The 17,284-nt window shown below is 41.2% G+C and overlaps 1 protein-coding gene across 20 annotated transcripts in view; it reads left to right on the top strand.

Annotated features, from left to right (window-relative positions):
* Positions 1-17,284, top strand: part of LOC136829499 (nucleoporin p58/p45-like) — a 116,286-nt gene that overhangs the window by 38,586 nt on the left and 60,416 nt on the right. For all 20 annotated transcript variants that reach the window (XR_010850414.1, XR_010850406.1, XR_010850413.1 and 17 more), the window contains 2 exons: positions 4,455-4,565; positions 17,115-17,205. Coding sequence is in view for 15 of the 20 variants with exons in the window: in XM_067088317.1 (XP_066944418.1) it covers positions 4,455-4,565; positions 17,115-17,205 (202 nt within the window). In the remaining 5 variants the exon portion in view is untranslated. The remainder of the gene's footprint in view (positions 1-4,454; positions 4,566-17,114; positions 17,206-17,284) is intronic.

The raw sequence follows: 17,284 nt of genomic DNA, 5'->3' as shown, positions 1-17,284 counted from the left end.
TTACTTTACAAATCACAACCATTTACAGACTGTTTTAATAACAAAAACAACCAATATATGAGGTATTGTAAGTCATGTTTGGGTAAAAGTGACAACACTGTTGGGTTTGAAATGTCAACAGCGGCTCCCCGCAAACTCACTCCTGTCGCGTCTCTCCGTGGTGTAACAGGTGGGTAACAGAGCTCCCATTATTAAGTAATTACTCATACGTGTATATATTCTTATGGTTATTTTATTTAGTGTGTGTGTGTTATTCTGTGATGCATGAATGAAAAACCGTTCCACGGAATTCATGTAATACACTGTGACTATGACTATGATGGCCGTGTCTTAGAGACCGAACAACACAATGCCACTTCTGTTGTTCGTTTTTTTTGTTTCTCTCTTGTATGATTGTCACTTCTTTCTTTTCATTTTATTTCTCTTCAGGTACCTTATTATTACCTATTTTTTTCCTTATCCCACAGATAAGAACATGAGGATGGACCAGGGCGGAAAATTTCAAACTGAGTCGAAAGCGATAGTACACACATCGTATGCTGTTTCTCTGCTGGTGGCGAAGGCGAAGAAGCCACATAGCATCGGAGAGACGCTCATAAAGCCGTGCCTTGTGTCGTGCGCTGGCATTTTGCTTGGCGAATCTGCGGTGTCGAAGATGAAGCAAGTTTCTCTGTCCAACGATACTGTCAAGTCCCGCATCTTCGACATGTCGCAACATCAAGTCGCAGCTCTTGGCAAAGGTCAAAGCGTCTCCCGTCTTTGCAATTCAGCTGGATGAGTCCGTGGATGTGGCAAATTTGTCTCAACTAATTGTCTTCGTTCGATACGTCCACGACCAAAGCATCGAAGAGGACTTGCTGTTTTGCCGCCCACTGGAAACAACAACCCAAGCCGCCGACGTCATGCAGCTTGTCGACGCCTTTTTTGAGGAGGAAGGATTGGACTGGGGCAAGCTCGTCCATGCCTGCACAGATGGGGCTCCTGCTATGTTGGGTGCGAGGTCTGGATTCGCGAAACTACTAAAGCAGAAGAATCCCAAGGTGGTGACCATGCACTGCATCATACATCGAGAAGCGCTCGCATCAAGGACGATGACACAACCGCTCAAAGAAGCGCTTGAGACGGCAATCAAGCTTGTGAATTTTGTCAAAGCGAGCGCCCTCAACACTCGACTATTTCGACGGTTGTGCCAGGATATGGAATCCGACTACGAAGGACTGCTGTTCCACACTGCCGTTCGCTGGTTATCGAAAGGCGACATGTTAAATCGGCTTGTGCATTTGCTCCCCGAAGTTACACAATTTTTGGAAGAAAGGAACAAAGGAGATCTGAAAGCTGCTATTTCCGATGAGGCATTCCAGTGCAGGCTGGCACTTCTTGCAGACATGTTCAGTCACCTGAATGAGCTTAACCGCAAGCTACAGGGCGACGGACCGATATAATCGGGCATCGAGACAAAGTGAACGCCTTCGTCTCAAAACTTGAGTTGTGGCGAGGCAAGTTCGAGATCACGCAGCGCAACGGCTTTTCCAACGTTGGCGCGAATCAGCGAGACTGCTGGTGGCGTCAGCGACGTTCTCAAGAACGGCCATCATCCACCTCAACAGGCTGCTGGACGAGTTTCAGCACTATTTTCCGGACTTCAAAAGCAACAACCCAATGATGGAGTTCACGAGGGATCCTTCAGCTTTCGAGTTGACAACTTCCGAAGGAAGCAGAAGACATCAAGATCAGTTTCTTGACCTGGTGCATGACTCCGCAGCAAAGGCTGTTTTTGCGGAGAAAAGCCTGAACACATTCTGGGCCACTATGCATGGTTCGTATCCTCGCGTTGCTGTGGCGGCGCTCACACTACTGGTTGCATTTCCCTCCACGCACCTGTAAAGTCGGCGTTTTTGAGCATGGTTGAGATCAAAACCAAATCGCGAAACCGCCTGATTGACCTTGAATCTGATTTGCGCTGCGCCATTTCAAAAGTGGAACCGAACATTGAGACACTTTCGTCAAGGCTTAAACAAATGCAAAAGTCTCATTAACCTGTATCGTCTAGTGTTGCATTTTTTGTATGTATTTTATGGGCCAAATAAATTGAGAAAAAACATAACGAATCTTTTCATGTGTATTTTATTTCCATGTGATAACTGTTTGTAAAAATCTAATATATGCAAAAAAAAATTAAAGGCCGTAAAATGGAACAAAAAAGCAAAGCGTATATTTACGTATTAAAGTTAAACACTGCATGGGTTAAACTCGAATTTGTCAATGACCGATGCTTTGGTGGGAAATGGAGAGTTGGCTCACTGAAAAGTGGGGAATTGGAGAAAAAAGGTTAAGAACCCCTGATCTAGCTTGAGCATCCAACGTGTCATGCTATGCCTACCTTCTTATCCTCGAATTTTTCAAAGGTGTAGGTTGAGAGACCTATACATAGATTGGTTGCGTTTAGTCCGTATTTCTCTTCTTTTCTTTTTATGGTTACAGTCTTAGACACAATGTTGTATGTGACCATACCATTACTATTTCAGTTGAAAATAGCATATTAGTTAAACTGTCTGATCACATGAATATACCATTAAATAAAAACAGTTGGTCTCTATGTCTGCTAGCGCTGTGGATAGAAAAAAAAACTTTTATGGCAACCATTTTGTACGCCATCTTGGTTACAATTCATTTAGTAAGGGTTTTCAATAAAATGTGTGGTATGGAACATTTTTATAACCTAAAAGTCGAGGTTTAAAAAAAAAAAACTGGCATATTCCATCCAATAGATGCTCCCAAACCAGTGAATCTCAACATAGATGGCGGCCATTTTGAAAAATAGCCGCCATCTTGGATTTTCAGGTGGCCAGCGCCCTTTTCTAAGAGAGCGTAGTCTTAGGAATGTTTGTGCCAAATTTCATGCTTGTTTCACTATCTGAACGATTTTTACAGCAATCTGCTGCACTAGTAGGGAAAAGGGGGCAAAGGTAAGAAGGAGGAGGGAGGATGCTAAGGGCGATGTTCCCCTCCAGCTGCTGCCATTGGTGGGGGGTTGCCTGTCGAGCCATTGGGCAACATGGCAGTGACATGGAGCTAAGACCAGGGTAGTTGGATGTCTTTCGGGAGGGACATCTATTTCCCTTCGAGTCTCAGCCACCTCTCACCAACAACCCAGTCGTCTCCTCACCTACATTCCCTGCTCACTGAAGGGTCTCGCACTCAAGGAGAAGGTGCAAGTGATGCTGAAGAAGAGCGCTGTAGAAGTCATGTCGGATCAGTCCCCAGGCTTTTATAGCCGCATCTTGTAGAGAAAGTCTCGTGGTGGTTGTAGACCGGTCATAGAACTCTCTCCCTTAGACCGATTCGTTCACCAGACTCAGTTCACAATGGAAACAGCATGCTCAGTGCTTGCCTCCATCAGGGAGAATGACCTCATGCTTACAGTGGACTTGAAGGATGCATATTTCCAAATACCCATCCATCCATCATCTTGCAAGTACCTTCTCTATCCTCAGGGAAGCAATATTCCAGTTCTGGGTACTCTGTTTTGGGCTCTCGACTGCTCCCATTTGCACGTGGTACGTCTTTTGAGGTATTGCGATGACTTGCTCGTCCTGGTGGGCTCCCACTCGCAGTTGCAGCAGGACAGGGATCGGCTTCTTGAGTTCTGCTACAGCCTAGGGGTCGTAGTAAATCTTGAGAAGTCCGACTTCATCCCCAGGTAGAGGGTAAAGTACCTGGGCATGCTGATAGGTATGGTAGCAGCAAGTCTTTCCCTTGGACCCTCATATCAGCAGGTTCAGGAAGGCAGCGCAGTTGTTCCTGTCTCAATGGGAGCAGCCAGCTCGGCAATGGCAAGTAGTGGTTGGTCACCTGTCGTTGGAGAAGCTGATCCCTCATGGGCGGCTTCACCTTTCTCTCCAGTTTAGAATGAGGGAGTACTGGTCCCAGTCTCGAGACCCTTAATCCTTTCCCATTCCTCTGCCTATTTTTGGTAGCCACTGTGAGTCCTCAAACCCACCCACTTTCCCTGACAAAAAAAGCATGGGACTGAGGTGAATATTTATCTTGCACTGACCTGGCTTGTGTTGAGGAATATAGCTGACATATGTGCTGTTGTCATATCTGTGCAAGTAAGGTGAAGGAAAAAGTTGAGGCAGTTGATGTGTGGACAGCAGATAGAGACCTTCTGTCCCAAGTCCTTTAAATGCTACCACTGTACCAACATGCACTATTTTGGCCAAAACCAACTACAAGAGAATTCTTTGAGACTTACCAATCAGTCTTATGGAGCACTGGGGGGACCTCGAGAGTGTAACTCCTTTGAAGACGAACAGTTGCTACCAAAAATAGGATTTTCCTACGCCAAAACGTGTATTATTTGAAAATCTTGAATGTAGTTACAGATAATAAACTCCCAGATTCTTATTACAGTAAGCCATAGAAATTGTATAAAGGGCTGTGTTGATTCTCAGGTGTTACCAGCACTACACCACAGACAACAACAGCCCCGTTGTCTAATTCAGGTGGCCTTGGGGGTGTTGGCACAGGATTAGGTGGTGCTCAGCCACCATCTGCAAATGCAGGTAAGTTTAATTTTATTTAAGTTTTTTTATAATTTTAGCATTTCATATCTAAAGCTTAATTTTATTTACCAGTATCTGTAAGCATTTCATATCTAGGTATCACGTAAGATTGATGGCAATTGAACTTTCATGTGCTGGAACCAGTAATTTAATCAAAGCTGATTCTGATAATCTTTAAACTTTATTTTTAGTCAAATAAATTTTTCATTCCTTCAATCTTGGCATGCATTCAGGTGTTTGAATTACTCTAACTAGACCACCTAGTATGAACTGTACTGTATATCATCATCAAAAGACTGCAAACTCAAAAGGCCCATTAGTAATTATTAGGGATTATTGTCAGTAAAACTGATTAGAGGAAAGAGTCTTATATAAGTCATGTGTACAGGATTTTATATTAATATTCATCTAATATCCAGTAAACCCTATTATTAGTATCCAAATTCTAAAAGGTTGTAGTGACCAATATTCTGAGTTAAATTGTTACACACTTAATGTTTTCATTGGCTGCCTTCTGCCAGAAGCTGCCACCACCTGGTACTATTGTCCTGCTTTTGAAGTGTGAATTTTCACTGGCTCTTAAATGATTGAAATAGTTTTTGCTCTTTGCAACACCTTTCAGAATAATTAACCAGGATTCATGGATGAGATCACTGTAAAGCTGGGAAAAAATAATACAGTGTCACCTCAACTTAACGGATGGCTTGGGGGTCCGTCCTCCCGCTAAATAGCAAGGTTAACTGTCAAAGCTTATATAGCCTTGTGCAATTACATATAAAGTACCTAATAGCCCATTCTAACTGGTATTGTGTTTATTATCATTTGATTTAAAATATTGAATTACTTCTTTGAATTCAATTATATATCTGCAAAATTAAATGCTTCGAGCAATATGTGTGCATACCTGTACCTACTTGTGCTTACAAGATGTGTAAAGTACTGTTTACAAAACCCATACAGTAGTATACATAAAACATAAACATTGTTTCTTGTTCCCACACAAATACAAACCCTCAGCTTTATATACGGGAATAACTTTCAGTGAGCTGGAAAACCGCCCAGTAAACTTTTGCAAGGTGGTTGTGGTAATGGCTAGCAATGGTAAGGGCAGAAGTACCGCTCACCAGGTTGTTGCGCATTCAATTCTGCGTAGTTTACTTTTGGCTGCCGTCTCATTTAGATATGTGTTTCTTTTCTCCGACCTGCTGTTTGACTTTTCTCTTATGTTTGAATTGTTTGAGTATACAGTTAACCCCTGCCTATTTGCGGTTTGGTGTTCGTGGCTTCACCTATTCGTGGATTCCTGAAATATTTGTGAAAAATTCGATACAGTACTTCGTGGATTTTTTCATGTGTTTTCATGTTATTTTCATGACTAAATACATTTTTTATATTAAGAAATGATTTACTAATTTTCAAATATTCATATTAATGTAAACACTGCAAAATATCAAAATGTATTTATATTTTTTCATTTTTACTGAAATATCTAGGTACATATTTAACTTGCGAAGTACCAATATCTCCCCCATCTACTGAAAAAAGAAAACGGGACTGCTTCAATACTGCACAAGAGAAAGTGGATGTAACAGTCGACCCCTGGTATTCGCGGAGAATGCGTACCACTCCCCCCACGAATAGCTCAAATCCGCGCATACTTAAAACACTTCTAAAAATGCTCATACCTGCCTATTTTGATGTTCAGAACACAAAAAAAAAAAAACTAAAAATGCTTATACCTGAATATTTTAATAGTTTTATCACAAAAAGTGCATTTAGTCACGAAAATGAAATGAAAATACAGTACAGTAATTTGTGAATATTTTCTATAAAAAATATCTCGAATAGGCGAATTTTCTGCGAATAATGTGTATACAGTGGGTCCCCGGTAATCGCGGGGGATAGGGACCACAACCATCCATGTTAAGCAAAAATCCACATTGTTGGTGTCCCCCTCTAAAAATGCTTATAACTGAATATTAAAATAGTTCAGACCCCAAAGACCCACCTCTAAAAATGCTTATAACTGCCTATTTTAATAGCTCAAACACCAAATATACATTAGACTATCATTGTAAAATAAATTCAGTATCATTTCAAAGTCATTTTACAATGCTAGCCATAAAAATATGTGCATACATACTATGGCTTACAGCTACGTACAGTGGCTCCCTGTTTTTACGTGTTTCTTATTTCCGCATTTGATTTTGCTGCGGATTTTGTGGAACCCATTATTCACTTGTCCGCGGGGAAATTTCACTAATTTACAGATTTTTCTTTGGGCTGTATCTCTAATTATCACATTTTTTTTTTTTTTTTTTTTTTAGTAGAGCAAAACACTGTATTCACTAATTACTATATTTTTCCATTAAAATATATGTATACTGAGAGAGAGAGAGATAGAGAGAGAATGACAGTACAGGCAGTCCCCGGTTTACGACGGGGGTTCTGTTCCTATGCCGCGTCGTAAGCCGAAAATTGTTTTAAACTGAAAAATCGTCAAAAATCGCAATAAAACCATACTTTTAATGCTGTGGGTGTATTGAAAACAAAGTAAACTGCATTTTTGTTGAGTTTTTCATAAAAAAAAACTCCAAATTTTGGTGTTGTAAGAGTCATAACCCCTGAACATGCGTCGTAAATGGGGAAATAATTTCTGATGAATATATGTGAAAAGCATCGTAACCTCGGAACGTCGTCACTTGGACCCGTCTTAATCCGAGGACTGCCTGTATATATATATATATATATAACCGATCCCTTCCATTCCCACCTCCTCTGGTTCCTTATGGTTCTATTGGTATCTTACCCCCCACAGTGTTCTTTTTGAGATAGTAAGTCATATGTATACCAAGTTTGGTTGAAATTGCTCAATGCATTTAAGAGTGTATGTGGAACATACACAAGCACACACACATACATCCATTTATATATATATATATGTGTGTGTTTGTTTACATATATATACATAAACACACAAATTAATTTTTATGCAACGCTGTAGCAGTATGTTTCATATGTCGTCATGTAATGCCTCTGCATAATTATGATGCATCACTTAAAATGATTTTTTTACTGTATAATTTAGATCGAAGCACATTTTTGATATCAAGATGGATACTGTAAGAACTTTTAGGAGATAAACCGAGGCCTTCACAATACAAGGGGTCCATGGCAATTTTTCAAAAAATCCAAATAACGCCAGAAATCACATTTGAAAATTATCAATTTTCAAACAGCGATATCGCAGTAATTTTTAATATTTCTTGAATTTTGTTGCATTATGAAGTATCTATCTACCTTATGGTTCTATGCATTTTTTTGTGGAAAAAATAAAACAAAATATGTTATTACAAGTTAATTGAAAGTGACTTTTTTCTGATAGCAACTTTGTTTACTACATTTTTTCTAAGTTATTTTTCAAGATGAAAAGTATTAATAATAAAAAAATTACTGATTCTGAAAGAAGAAGAAAAGTCCTTCACGATGATACCTTTGAAATTAAAATTGAACGCATTTTAAAGTCGTAAATGGCAATTGTTGTTGTTTTGCTTTTTTGGGTTTTTTATGTTTTTATCAGTATTTATTTTTTTATATTTCCTGAACCAATAAAGATTTCTTACAAATTTTTTTTGCATGTTGTCTGGCAAGGTTTTAGCTTTCCAAAAATAAGTTTGTGAGCATTGTATCTTTAAAAATAATTGTGCTGAGAATGTTTTATCAATGCATCTATGGTAATGGAGCACATATGAGTGTATCTGTAGCATGTTAATTTCAGTGTATAATGTTTTTTTGTGAGTTTATATTTATTTTCATTTCATATAATAAATAATGGAAAATATGGAAATATTATCTTATAACACCTGATGTGCAATAATAATGAACAAAAACCTGCATTTACCTTATTGATGTAAAAATTCCTTGATTGGCCAATGCATACTCCCATTCTGCATGCTGATTGGCTGAGCCACCCAGCTGGCTAAGATAGACCCTTCATATTGTTCATTTTGCTCTCGACAAAAGTTATCATACAAAGGCACATTCTCGGGAGCTCACAAGGCAAAAAAAGTGCATGTTACTATATGCGATTTTTTACAATGTTAACATTTGAATTTTGATTTTCTGCTTACACGGGCATAAACTTGAATAAATTATGGAGCTTTAGGTGGGTTTTCAAAAAATGACCCTTAGGAGTCCAGACCGATAGACCCTTCATATTGTGAAAGCCTCAACTGTAGAATCTAGAGTTGATAATTCCTCAAGGCTTCCTGAAACTCAGCTTGACCAGAACTATTACCATTATCTTACAATTCCTTCCAGCACCATAAGAAATTGATCTTGGGAATTTCATTGAAATCATTGTAAAAATGCTGTACTGATAGGAACACAAATAACCATGAGGCGAAAACAATCTTGTTCCGACTTCGTTAGCGGAGGGATACACTCCAGAAGTCTTACCAACACGGATAGCTTGCATAATTTCTCAAAGGAAACTATTTTTGGTCATCGGCTATGTTTTATAAGCTCTTTTCCCTTTAAGGAAAGTTTATTTTATTGTTTTATGTATAATACACTAAAAGTTCTAAAAGTTAATTAGGTGATTCCTTCATGACAAAACACTGGTGAAATAAATTCAAACCAACAGACAAAGGATTGAGGAAAATAACTGAACTAAAGTAGTTTACAAATGTAATTACAGCTCTGTACATCCACCACCACTCAGCCACCATCTGTATGAAGACTACCCCACTTCCATTTACCTTTCTCGCCAGGGCTAACAACACAAGTCTTACCACAAACCCTTCTTGCTTGGCGAAACTGGACCCGGTGGAACTGTTTGGAACTGTACGTGTCCCATCAGTCCAAATTACCCATGTATTTTAGATATGCCCTGTACGGTAGTACTATCCTAAAACGTGTACCTGTATAGTAAATATCATTTCAAAATCATTTCACAACTTGGGAAAATATATACATAAAATATATGCCCAGTGCATTACATACAGTATGAGCAGAACGATGCGCAAAGTTACGTAGGCCAAAGAAAACGTGCGTGTCTGAATGGTAAGGGATATTTAAGGGCATGCCGTACCCTCTGAATAGCCAATATACCTTCAAAATATCAAAATTAGGATTTATGCTAATTTGACATTCTATAACCATCTAACTTTAGCGTAACACGTACATCTGAACCATCCGTGGCCTGTAACCCTGCACATTTGGTTTAAAAGGATAACATAAGTAACCAATGTAAAGGGATGCATGCAAGTATATTCCTTCCTAGTGTAGCAACACGGCTTATTTTTGCCTTTCCTCGACAATATTTTGTGTCCTTTCATCTACTCTATTGCAGTGCAGGTACACAAGTAGACAGTAGAACATTCAGTACAGTGGGCAATCAGACACATCCCAAGCAAGATGGATGTAATTATAAACGGTTGAATCAATAAAGTCCGGAGATAATAACAGTTGATCTTGATACTTTGACTACCGGATTTTTGTTCAACCTCTGAAGAAGTTTGATCATAGTAATTCTTTTCTTGACTTACTGAAGTTGGTGTAGTTCTGCTGTGTCTTCTGGCACCTTTGAACAAGCAAGACATCTTTGGTATCCATTTACGTCTGGAGGCTTATGCCTTTCGCCATTCTGCACGTTTCCAAGATGATGAGTGAGATTGATCATTCCCCTTCCATGGCCCTATGGTTCCAATGACAATATTCGTTGGCTGAAAAATGGTGTCCAAATTGTCATTTCTCTAACTAGTGAGATGATCAAATTAGTGTACCCCACAACATCCTGGTGAACGTCAGTACAATTTGGGCCCGATCTTTTGAGGCCAGGGGCATCAGTCTGTCCATCGCATTCAGGAAGAACCTGGTGGTCAAGCACTAGGATGGAATGTAATTGTGCAGATCGCATTCATCTCCTTTTTACCTTGGGACATTGCCCATAGGTCCTTGGACACCTTTTCCTTGGATCCTATGATGGATGCTCAACAGGTCTTGTAGTTCACCCAGCTCTTGAGGGACAGGTTGCATCTCTTCTAAGGTGTGTGGCTGCAAGGGAAAGGTGTGTGTGTGTGGGACTGGCCTCCTCCCTTTCTCCTGTCTTCCTTCCTCTTCCAGTGGGTAGGGGAACAGTGAACAAGCCGTCATGTGCTGGACTGGCATGCATGCAGGTGATCTAGATGACTGAATATCCTATCTATAATCTAGCTCCATTTGGATTAGTAGATGCAAATCCTTCCTTCTCTGTAGCAAGGGGAGAGAGGGACTGACTATGAACAAACCATTTGGTTATTCTTAGCTTTATAGTCTCCAACACTGGGGGTTCATCCAAACCTTTTCGAATCAAGGATATTACATTCCACTACAGTAATTTGAAATGCCCAGAAGTCTGGCAGTTGAACATCTCTCTTGTTCAATAGATCAGAGGTACGGTCTCCTTCCTTTGCTCTTTCGTGACCAGGAAGAGAGTACCCAGGTGAGCTGAACTACCAGTCAGTTCAGAGATTTACTCAGAATCCTCCCTCCAAGAGTAAGTCTCCCATATGCAAATATCAAGGGTTTATATTTGTGTGGGAACAAATGACAAATTTTTAAAGTAATTTCTGAGGTGTTTACTTAAAGTGCCCACCTCTTACTGCCTCTCATTCTCTTACCAGGGCCAAAAGGTAAACTGCGTAAAATTGAATGTGCACCAACTTCATGGGTGGTGCTTCCGCCCTTACCACCATCAATAGCTATTACCATAACCACCTTGCAAAAGTTTATTTGCCGGTTTTACAGCTCGCTGATAGTTAATCCCATATGTAAGATCTCAGGTTTGTGTTAGGTAAAATGAAAATTACTTTAAAAAGTGTCATTTTTTTAAACATAAATACCCCAAATTCTTCATGAAAAAAAAAGAGCACAAGCACATTTTGAGTAAGTAGTTTATCTTAATGTGATTTATACTTGTGTGTATATCCTGTACACATGTGTAACACTACGTTATTGTATTGTAATAGTAAGTACATAACTGCATTGAGTAATGCCTTAAAAGATAATGTAGGAGAGAGAGAGAGAGAGAGAGAGAGAGAGAGAGAGAGAGAGAGAGAGAGAGAGAGAGAGAGAGAGAGAGAGAGAGAGAGAGAGAGAGAGAACGTTGGGCCCACAGTGTTTCCAAATATGATGCACAAAGCATTAGGGTTGTGTGTGTGCATGTGTCCATTATCCACCTTCACAGGCACAAACAGGTATACCTTGTTCTGTTGCCTGTTGAACCTGTCATACTTATCAGGTTTATCCAGTAAATACCAAATATTTTAATAATTTTTATTGGACTCGGGTGAGTCTGATAAATAAAGAAATCCATTAAACTGAGGTCCGTTAAGTTGAGGTGCCACTGTATTCTTGCACCTGGTAATTGAAGTATCTCTATAAGTGAAGTACTGCTCCATACATATGCTTTTTATATAAGTAACCTACCAAGTCATTACATAGCTATAGTATCCACTCGAATAGCAGCTTAGATTCAAAATTTCGCTGGTAGCACTTCAAAATATTTTTTTGTGGGTGATCAGCCAGCCCCACTAACGGAATATTGGAACAACCAAGCAGACAATCCTCATTCGTTTCCTGCCATCCGTGGTGACAACACCTGGTCTGGTGGCAGCTTTATTCATTATTTTCCATTTATTTTACTGGATTCTGATGGAGGGTTCTTTAATCAACCATCAGAACGTGTATATTGCAGCTTTCAAGCTGAAATCTTTCAGGATGAGTTTTTTTTTTTTTTTTTTTTTTTTTTTTTATGTTGATTCAGTCATCAGCGAGCCACCAGTAAATGATGCCATTTGCATTTATGGTTTGTTTACTGGTTAGGCTTCCGGCAGCAGCGATAATGGTTTTGCCGTAAGGTAATTTTTCATATGTTACGACATTCCATTATTATCTTTTCATTATGCCATAACTTTGGCAATTTATGATTTGTTTATCATCCATAGGTTTTGTTCAAGCCACTGGTAATGGCCTTGAAAGTAATTTTTGGGTATTTTGTCATTTCATTAGGCCAGTAACTTTTGCAGTTATGATTTATTTACCCAACCTATGCTTCCTGTAAGCCTCCGGTAAGTAAATTTTTGACATAACTTTCACACCTTCCTTTGCAGAACTGAAAGTGTTAAGGCAAACAGTAGCAAGGGGAGAAATGGGGGTTTTATTGGCTGCTACAAGTAGACGTTTTCGACAGCCAAGAGCCAGCTCACACTACGAAGCTACTAGCTTGCTGGCACCCATCTCAGGCGCCAGCTTCTCCCCCAGCATCCTCTCTCATGTCCTTGGCACCAGCACTGGCACCCTGGCACCAATTCTCTCCTACTAGCCTCTTGCCACTTGCTCCTGCACCTGGCTCTCTTGCTTCCTTTCCACACTGCCAGTCGTGTCTCAGTGAACAGATGTTAATCTTGTTACAGTGAAGTGTACTGCAGTGGTGGAGGTGGCTACTTGTCCCCTGATGCTCCTAGACAGAAGGTCCCTGTCAGACTGCCCACAGTTCCTGGGAGGAGGCAAACTGGAAGTCCAAGGGAGGTGCTGGGGTTCCACACGGGTAGTCGCCCCCTCAGTTGAGCCTGTTGCAGTCCCAGGTATCGGCAGACAGCCACTGGAAAGGCGTCTTGATGGATGTGTAGTGGAGGAGTTGGCTATCTGGCCTTATAGGATATCCTAAACCAAGTCCCTGTCAGACTCCCCTACACCTGGAAGGAGGCATACTGTCGGTCCATGGGAGTCCGAAAGGGTTTTGCCCCCAGATAATTACCACTCAGTTGAGCCTGTTGTCCACAGGTCTTGACGGGTAGCCATTGAAAAGGGCAAAGGCATCCATAAAGATGTGCTTGCCTTGACCATAGTGGCGCCAATGGCGTTTTTTTGGTTTACAGATCCCAGCGTGAACAGAATAAGGGTTCCAGTCTGGGCAAGAGGCTCTGTTGACACTTTCGGGATCCCAGTGTGGATAGTTACGGATCCCAGTGTTGACTAATGGCGCTGATGATGCTTTTCGGATTTATCTCAGCTGTTGAAAAGATATATCTCCCAGTTTTGGTGCGCCAGTAGCTGTTGTCATCACTCTCTGAATCTGGACAGAGTCCGAGAGTGCCCAAGTTCCGAGCACCCAATTTCCGAGCTGTGAGATTCACACAGTTGCAACAGGCCATCTCTCCCAAACGACACTGTTCCGATGCTAGTTTCGGAGCGCTCGACACTATTTCATGTACAGGCAGTCCCCGGTTATCGGTGGGGGTTCCGGTCCAGACAGCATGAAGATAACCGAAAATCACCAATAATAGTGCCGATCCCCGGTTATCGGCGCTGATATGCGGTTGTTGGCACTGATAACCGGGGACTGGTGCTGACAACCGGGGACCAGCACTGATAATCGGGGATTGGTGCTGATAACTGGAGATCGGTGCCGAAATTCCAGTTATCGTTGTCACTAGACAAGCCTAGTTCAAGTCTTCTTCTCAGCACCTCAGATCTAGGTCAAAGGAACCCACTTGAAGAATGAGGAAGTTGTCCAGGACTCAGTCCCCAAGAAGAACAGAATCTTCACTTATACTTTGGAGAGCTAAAGCATTTCTCTTATGGCTTTAGTATTGCTCGACCCTAGCTCACATCTAGACTATGGTAGTCTATTTGGATAGGACCTCAGTCCTAACACATCTACTTAAGCAGGGAAGCTGGATCCAGCATTCCCTCTTGACCAAACAGCAGCATTCTTCCTCTGTTGACAGGTCAATCAAGTCTTCTAGTCACTTGATTTATTCAGGGAACTAAGTTTTAAAGGACATACTGGGCCGTCAGAAGCTTGTCCTTTCCATCACGGCCTTTTGAGCCCCTTGGTTGTCAAGATCTAATTATTGTATGAAGCAAGCCAACTTGGGACCTGTTTGCCTCTTCAAGGTACCTTCAACATGATCAAGGAAGCTCTAGACATTCCAGTCTCGGGCTCAGTTTGCAGTTACACTCTTAGTTTGTTCTGGCACATGTGATGTGAACCTGCTACAGTTGTTGGTGGACTCTTCAAGATCTTTCCCCCATACCGTGTCTTCTCAGACAACTTAAGCTTCAGAGATACTACCAAGGGTGGTCTGCTCTTGCCCAGACAGGTGCCAGACTGTCTGGAGGATTGTCTTCTGAAGAGTCTTCAAGATGTGTTACAGAGTCTGTTACAAGATTCAGAAATCACCCTCTTCCTCCGTCTCCCAGAAGTAGTGGTCGTCTTCCAAAGCTGGTGTTTCAGACTTGTCATCTCTTTTTTTAAGACATCTCTGACCCTGCTGCAGATTACCTCTTTGTTTCTGAGAAGATCTAGTATTCCTCGCTTTCCTTGAAGATGTACCTATCAGTGCTTATCTCTGGTTAAGCACAGAGACCTTGATCTTTCATCTTCTTCTCAACAACTTCCCAAGCCCTTTTCACTCCCAGCTAGGAAGCAAGAGATGCATTTTCCTCGTTTTTTCCTTTGATTTTAGCCAAGAATGAGGATCCATCCAAGACCTGGATCTGTTCTTTCTCCCTTAGAGCTCAACAGACATCCCTGGCTTCCAGGAGCCCTGTCCAGCCTCCGAATTCCTAACTCACCTGGCGTCCAGTTCGCCTGACACCAGCTACAGCCTGGCGCCAGTGCGTGCTCCAAGCACCCAGGAGTGCTCACCAACTCTGAGGGAAAAGAGTGAGCTCTCTGTCCAATTGGAGTTTTTAGGTATTTACCTGAGCAGGACTTGATAATCAAGAGGGCCTTCTTATCCTTTGATGTTCGGTCAAAAACCTCCTCACCCTTGGAGTAAAATCACAGTGTCCTTCATCCTAAAGAGATTTTATTTCTGAAATACTCTCAGATTCAGGAGAACAACTTTGCAAATTTTAAGTGAAGGCTAAGGACATCAGAACAGCCTCGACTTCTTTAGCTTTCAGGCACATATGCATCTTACTTCCATTCTGCATCAGCCTAATGGAAGTATAATCATCCTTCACGTCTCACAGGCACACATGCCCCTCACTTCCATTCTATATCGACCTACTGGAGTTATAATCGTCCTTCACGTCTCACTATCTTAAGAAGTGAAACCTGAACTACTAGCTCCGCTGGCGCCCAGTTTCCGGGTGCCAGCTACAGTCTGTCGTCAGCTTTAGAACTTCCAGAACCTTGAGCTGCTAGCTCTCCTGGTACCCAGCTTGTCTGGTGCCAGCTACAGGTCTGGCTCCAGCTGTAGAGCTCCCAGTGCCCAGAGCTTTGGGCTCCCATGTGCTCAGCTCGCCTAGCACCAGCTGCAATCTGGCACCAACTTTAGAGCTTACGGTGTCCGAGAACTCCCTGCAGCTTGGCTGGTGCCCAGTTTGCCTGGCATCCAGCTTGCCTGGCGCCCAGCTCGCCTGACGCCACCTACAGTCTGGCACCAGCGATATTTCACGACTCGCCTGGTGCCAACTCCAGACTATGCTGACTAAATAGCGTTTTAAAATTTTGCAGTACCACAGGATAGTGACTGGCATGGTATGGCAGGAGGCTTATCTCTTCACCTTCTCAAGATATAGAGCACCCACAACTCTCAGTGGATGGGCTGTGGTGGTATTTCAGTGTAGGTGACAGTGTTTCTGGTTGCTTTTTATGTTGGTACTCTGCCCAGGGCAAGGGCACCCTTTAAAGTTTTGCTGGCTATCAGATAACTCCTTAGCTGCATAACTTCCACTGATGCTTTGTAGAGGCGACCCTTGGCTTTACCGCCACGCCACTACAGGTGAAGTTGTACAACAACCTGTTGCAGTTTTATGCTGCAGGCTCTCTTAACTGATAAGGAACGACAAGCATTGTATTCAGTGCTAGCAACTTTTCTATTTCAAATTCATTATATGTTTTGGAGTAGAATGCTCTGTCCATGTATCCCACCTCCTGTCAGTGTGGGATTCAACTGTGTAATTACTTGGCAGGTTACTTATATATAAATGACTTTTTTATAATAAAATAAAGTTTTATATATACTTACCAAGTAATTGCAGAATCGGAGCGCACCCTCCTCCCCTCTGATAGACATAAGACATAAAACGAATGAGGATTGTCTGCTAGGTCATTCCAGTATTCCGTTAGTGGGATGGGCTGATCACCTACACAAACTATATTGAAGTGCTACCAGCAAAATTTTGAATCTAAGCTGCTGTTCAAGTGGAAACTATAGCTATGTAATTACTTGGTAAGTATATATAATAAAACTCTATTTTATTATAAAAATGTCATGTTTGCATATGTAAAGGAAAAATGTTTAGCATTGAAGGAAAGCTAAAGGTTTTATATCCTTAGTAGAGTAAACTTTATAGTGCCTTATGCTAGAGATCAGAATGATGCACAGAAAACTTATTTTTAATCATGCACATTGTCTGCCTCTTTTTTATATTATGTATATTAAAGTCTGAAATATGGGTTCAAGGTCTAGTAAGCAAAGTGTGATTGTAGATAATTGTAATCAGTTTTTAGCAGGTTGTCATAACTGATGTGAGTTGTATGTTGATTAGGTACTAACAGCACAGGTGCTAAGACTGATGGAAAATCAGCAAAGAAACAGCAGATGCCACAAGATCTCTTCAGTACAATAGCACTTTTTGAGTAAGTAGAAATTTCATACCATACAATCATTAATGCTGATTCACTAAAGTTTTCTATGATTGTAGGCCATCCATTTAAC

The sequence above is a fragment of the Macrobrachium rosenbergii genome, chromosome 4, assembly GCF_040412425.1.
Source record: "Macrobrachium rosenbergii isolate ZJJX-2024 chromosome 4, ASM4041242v1, whole genome shotgun sequence".
Classification (NCBI taxonomy): domain Eukaryota; kingdom Metazoa; phylum Arthropoda; class Malacostraca; order Decapoda; family Palaemonidae; genus Macrobrachium; species Macrobrachium rosenbergii.
Note: the sequence above shows the minus strand (reverse complement) of the source record. Positions and strands in the feature narration are given on the sequence as shown.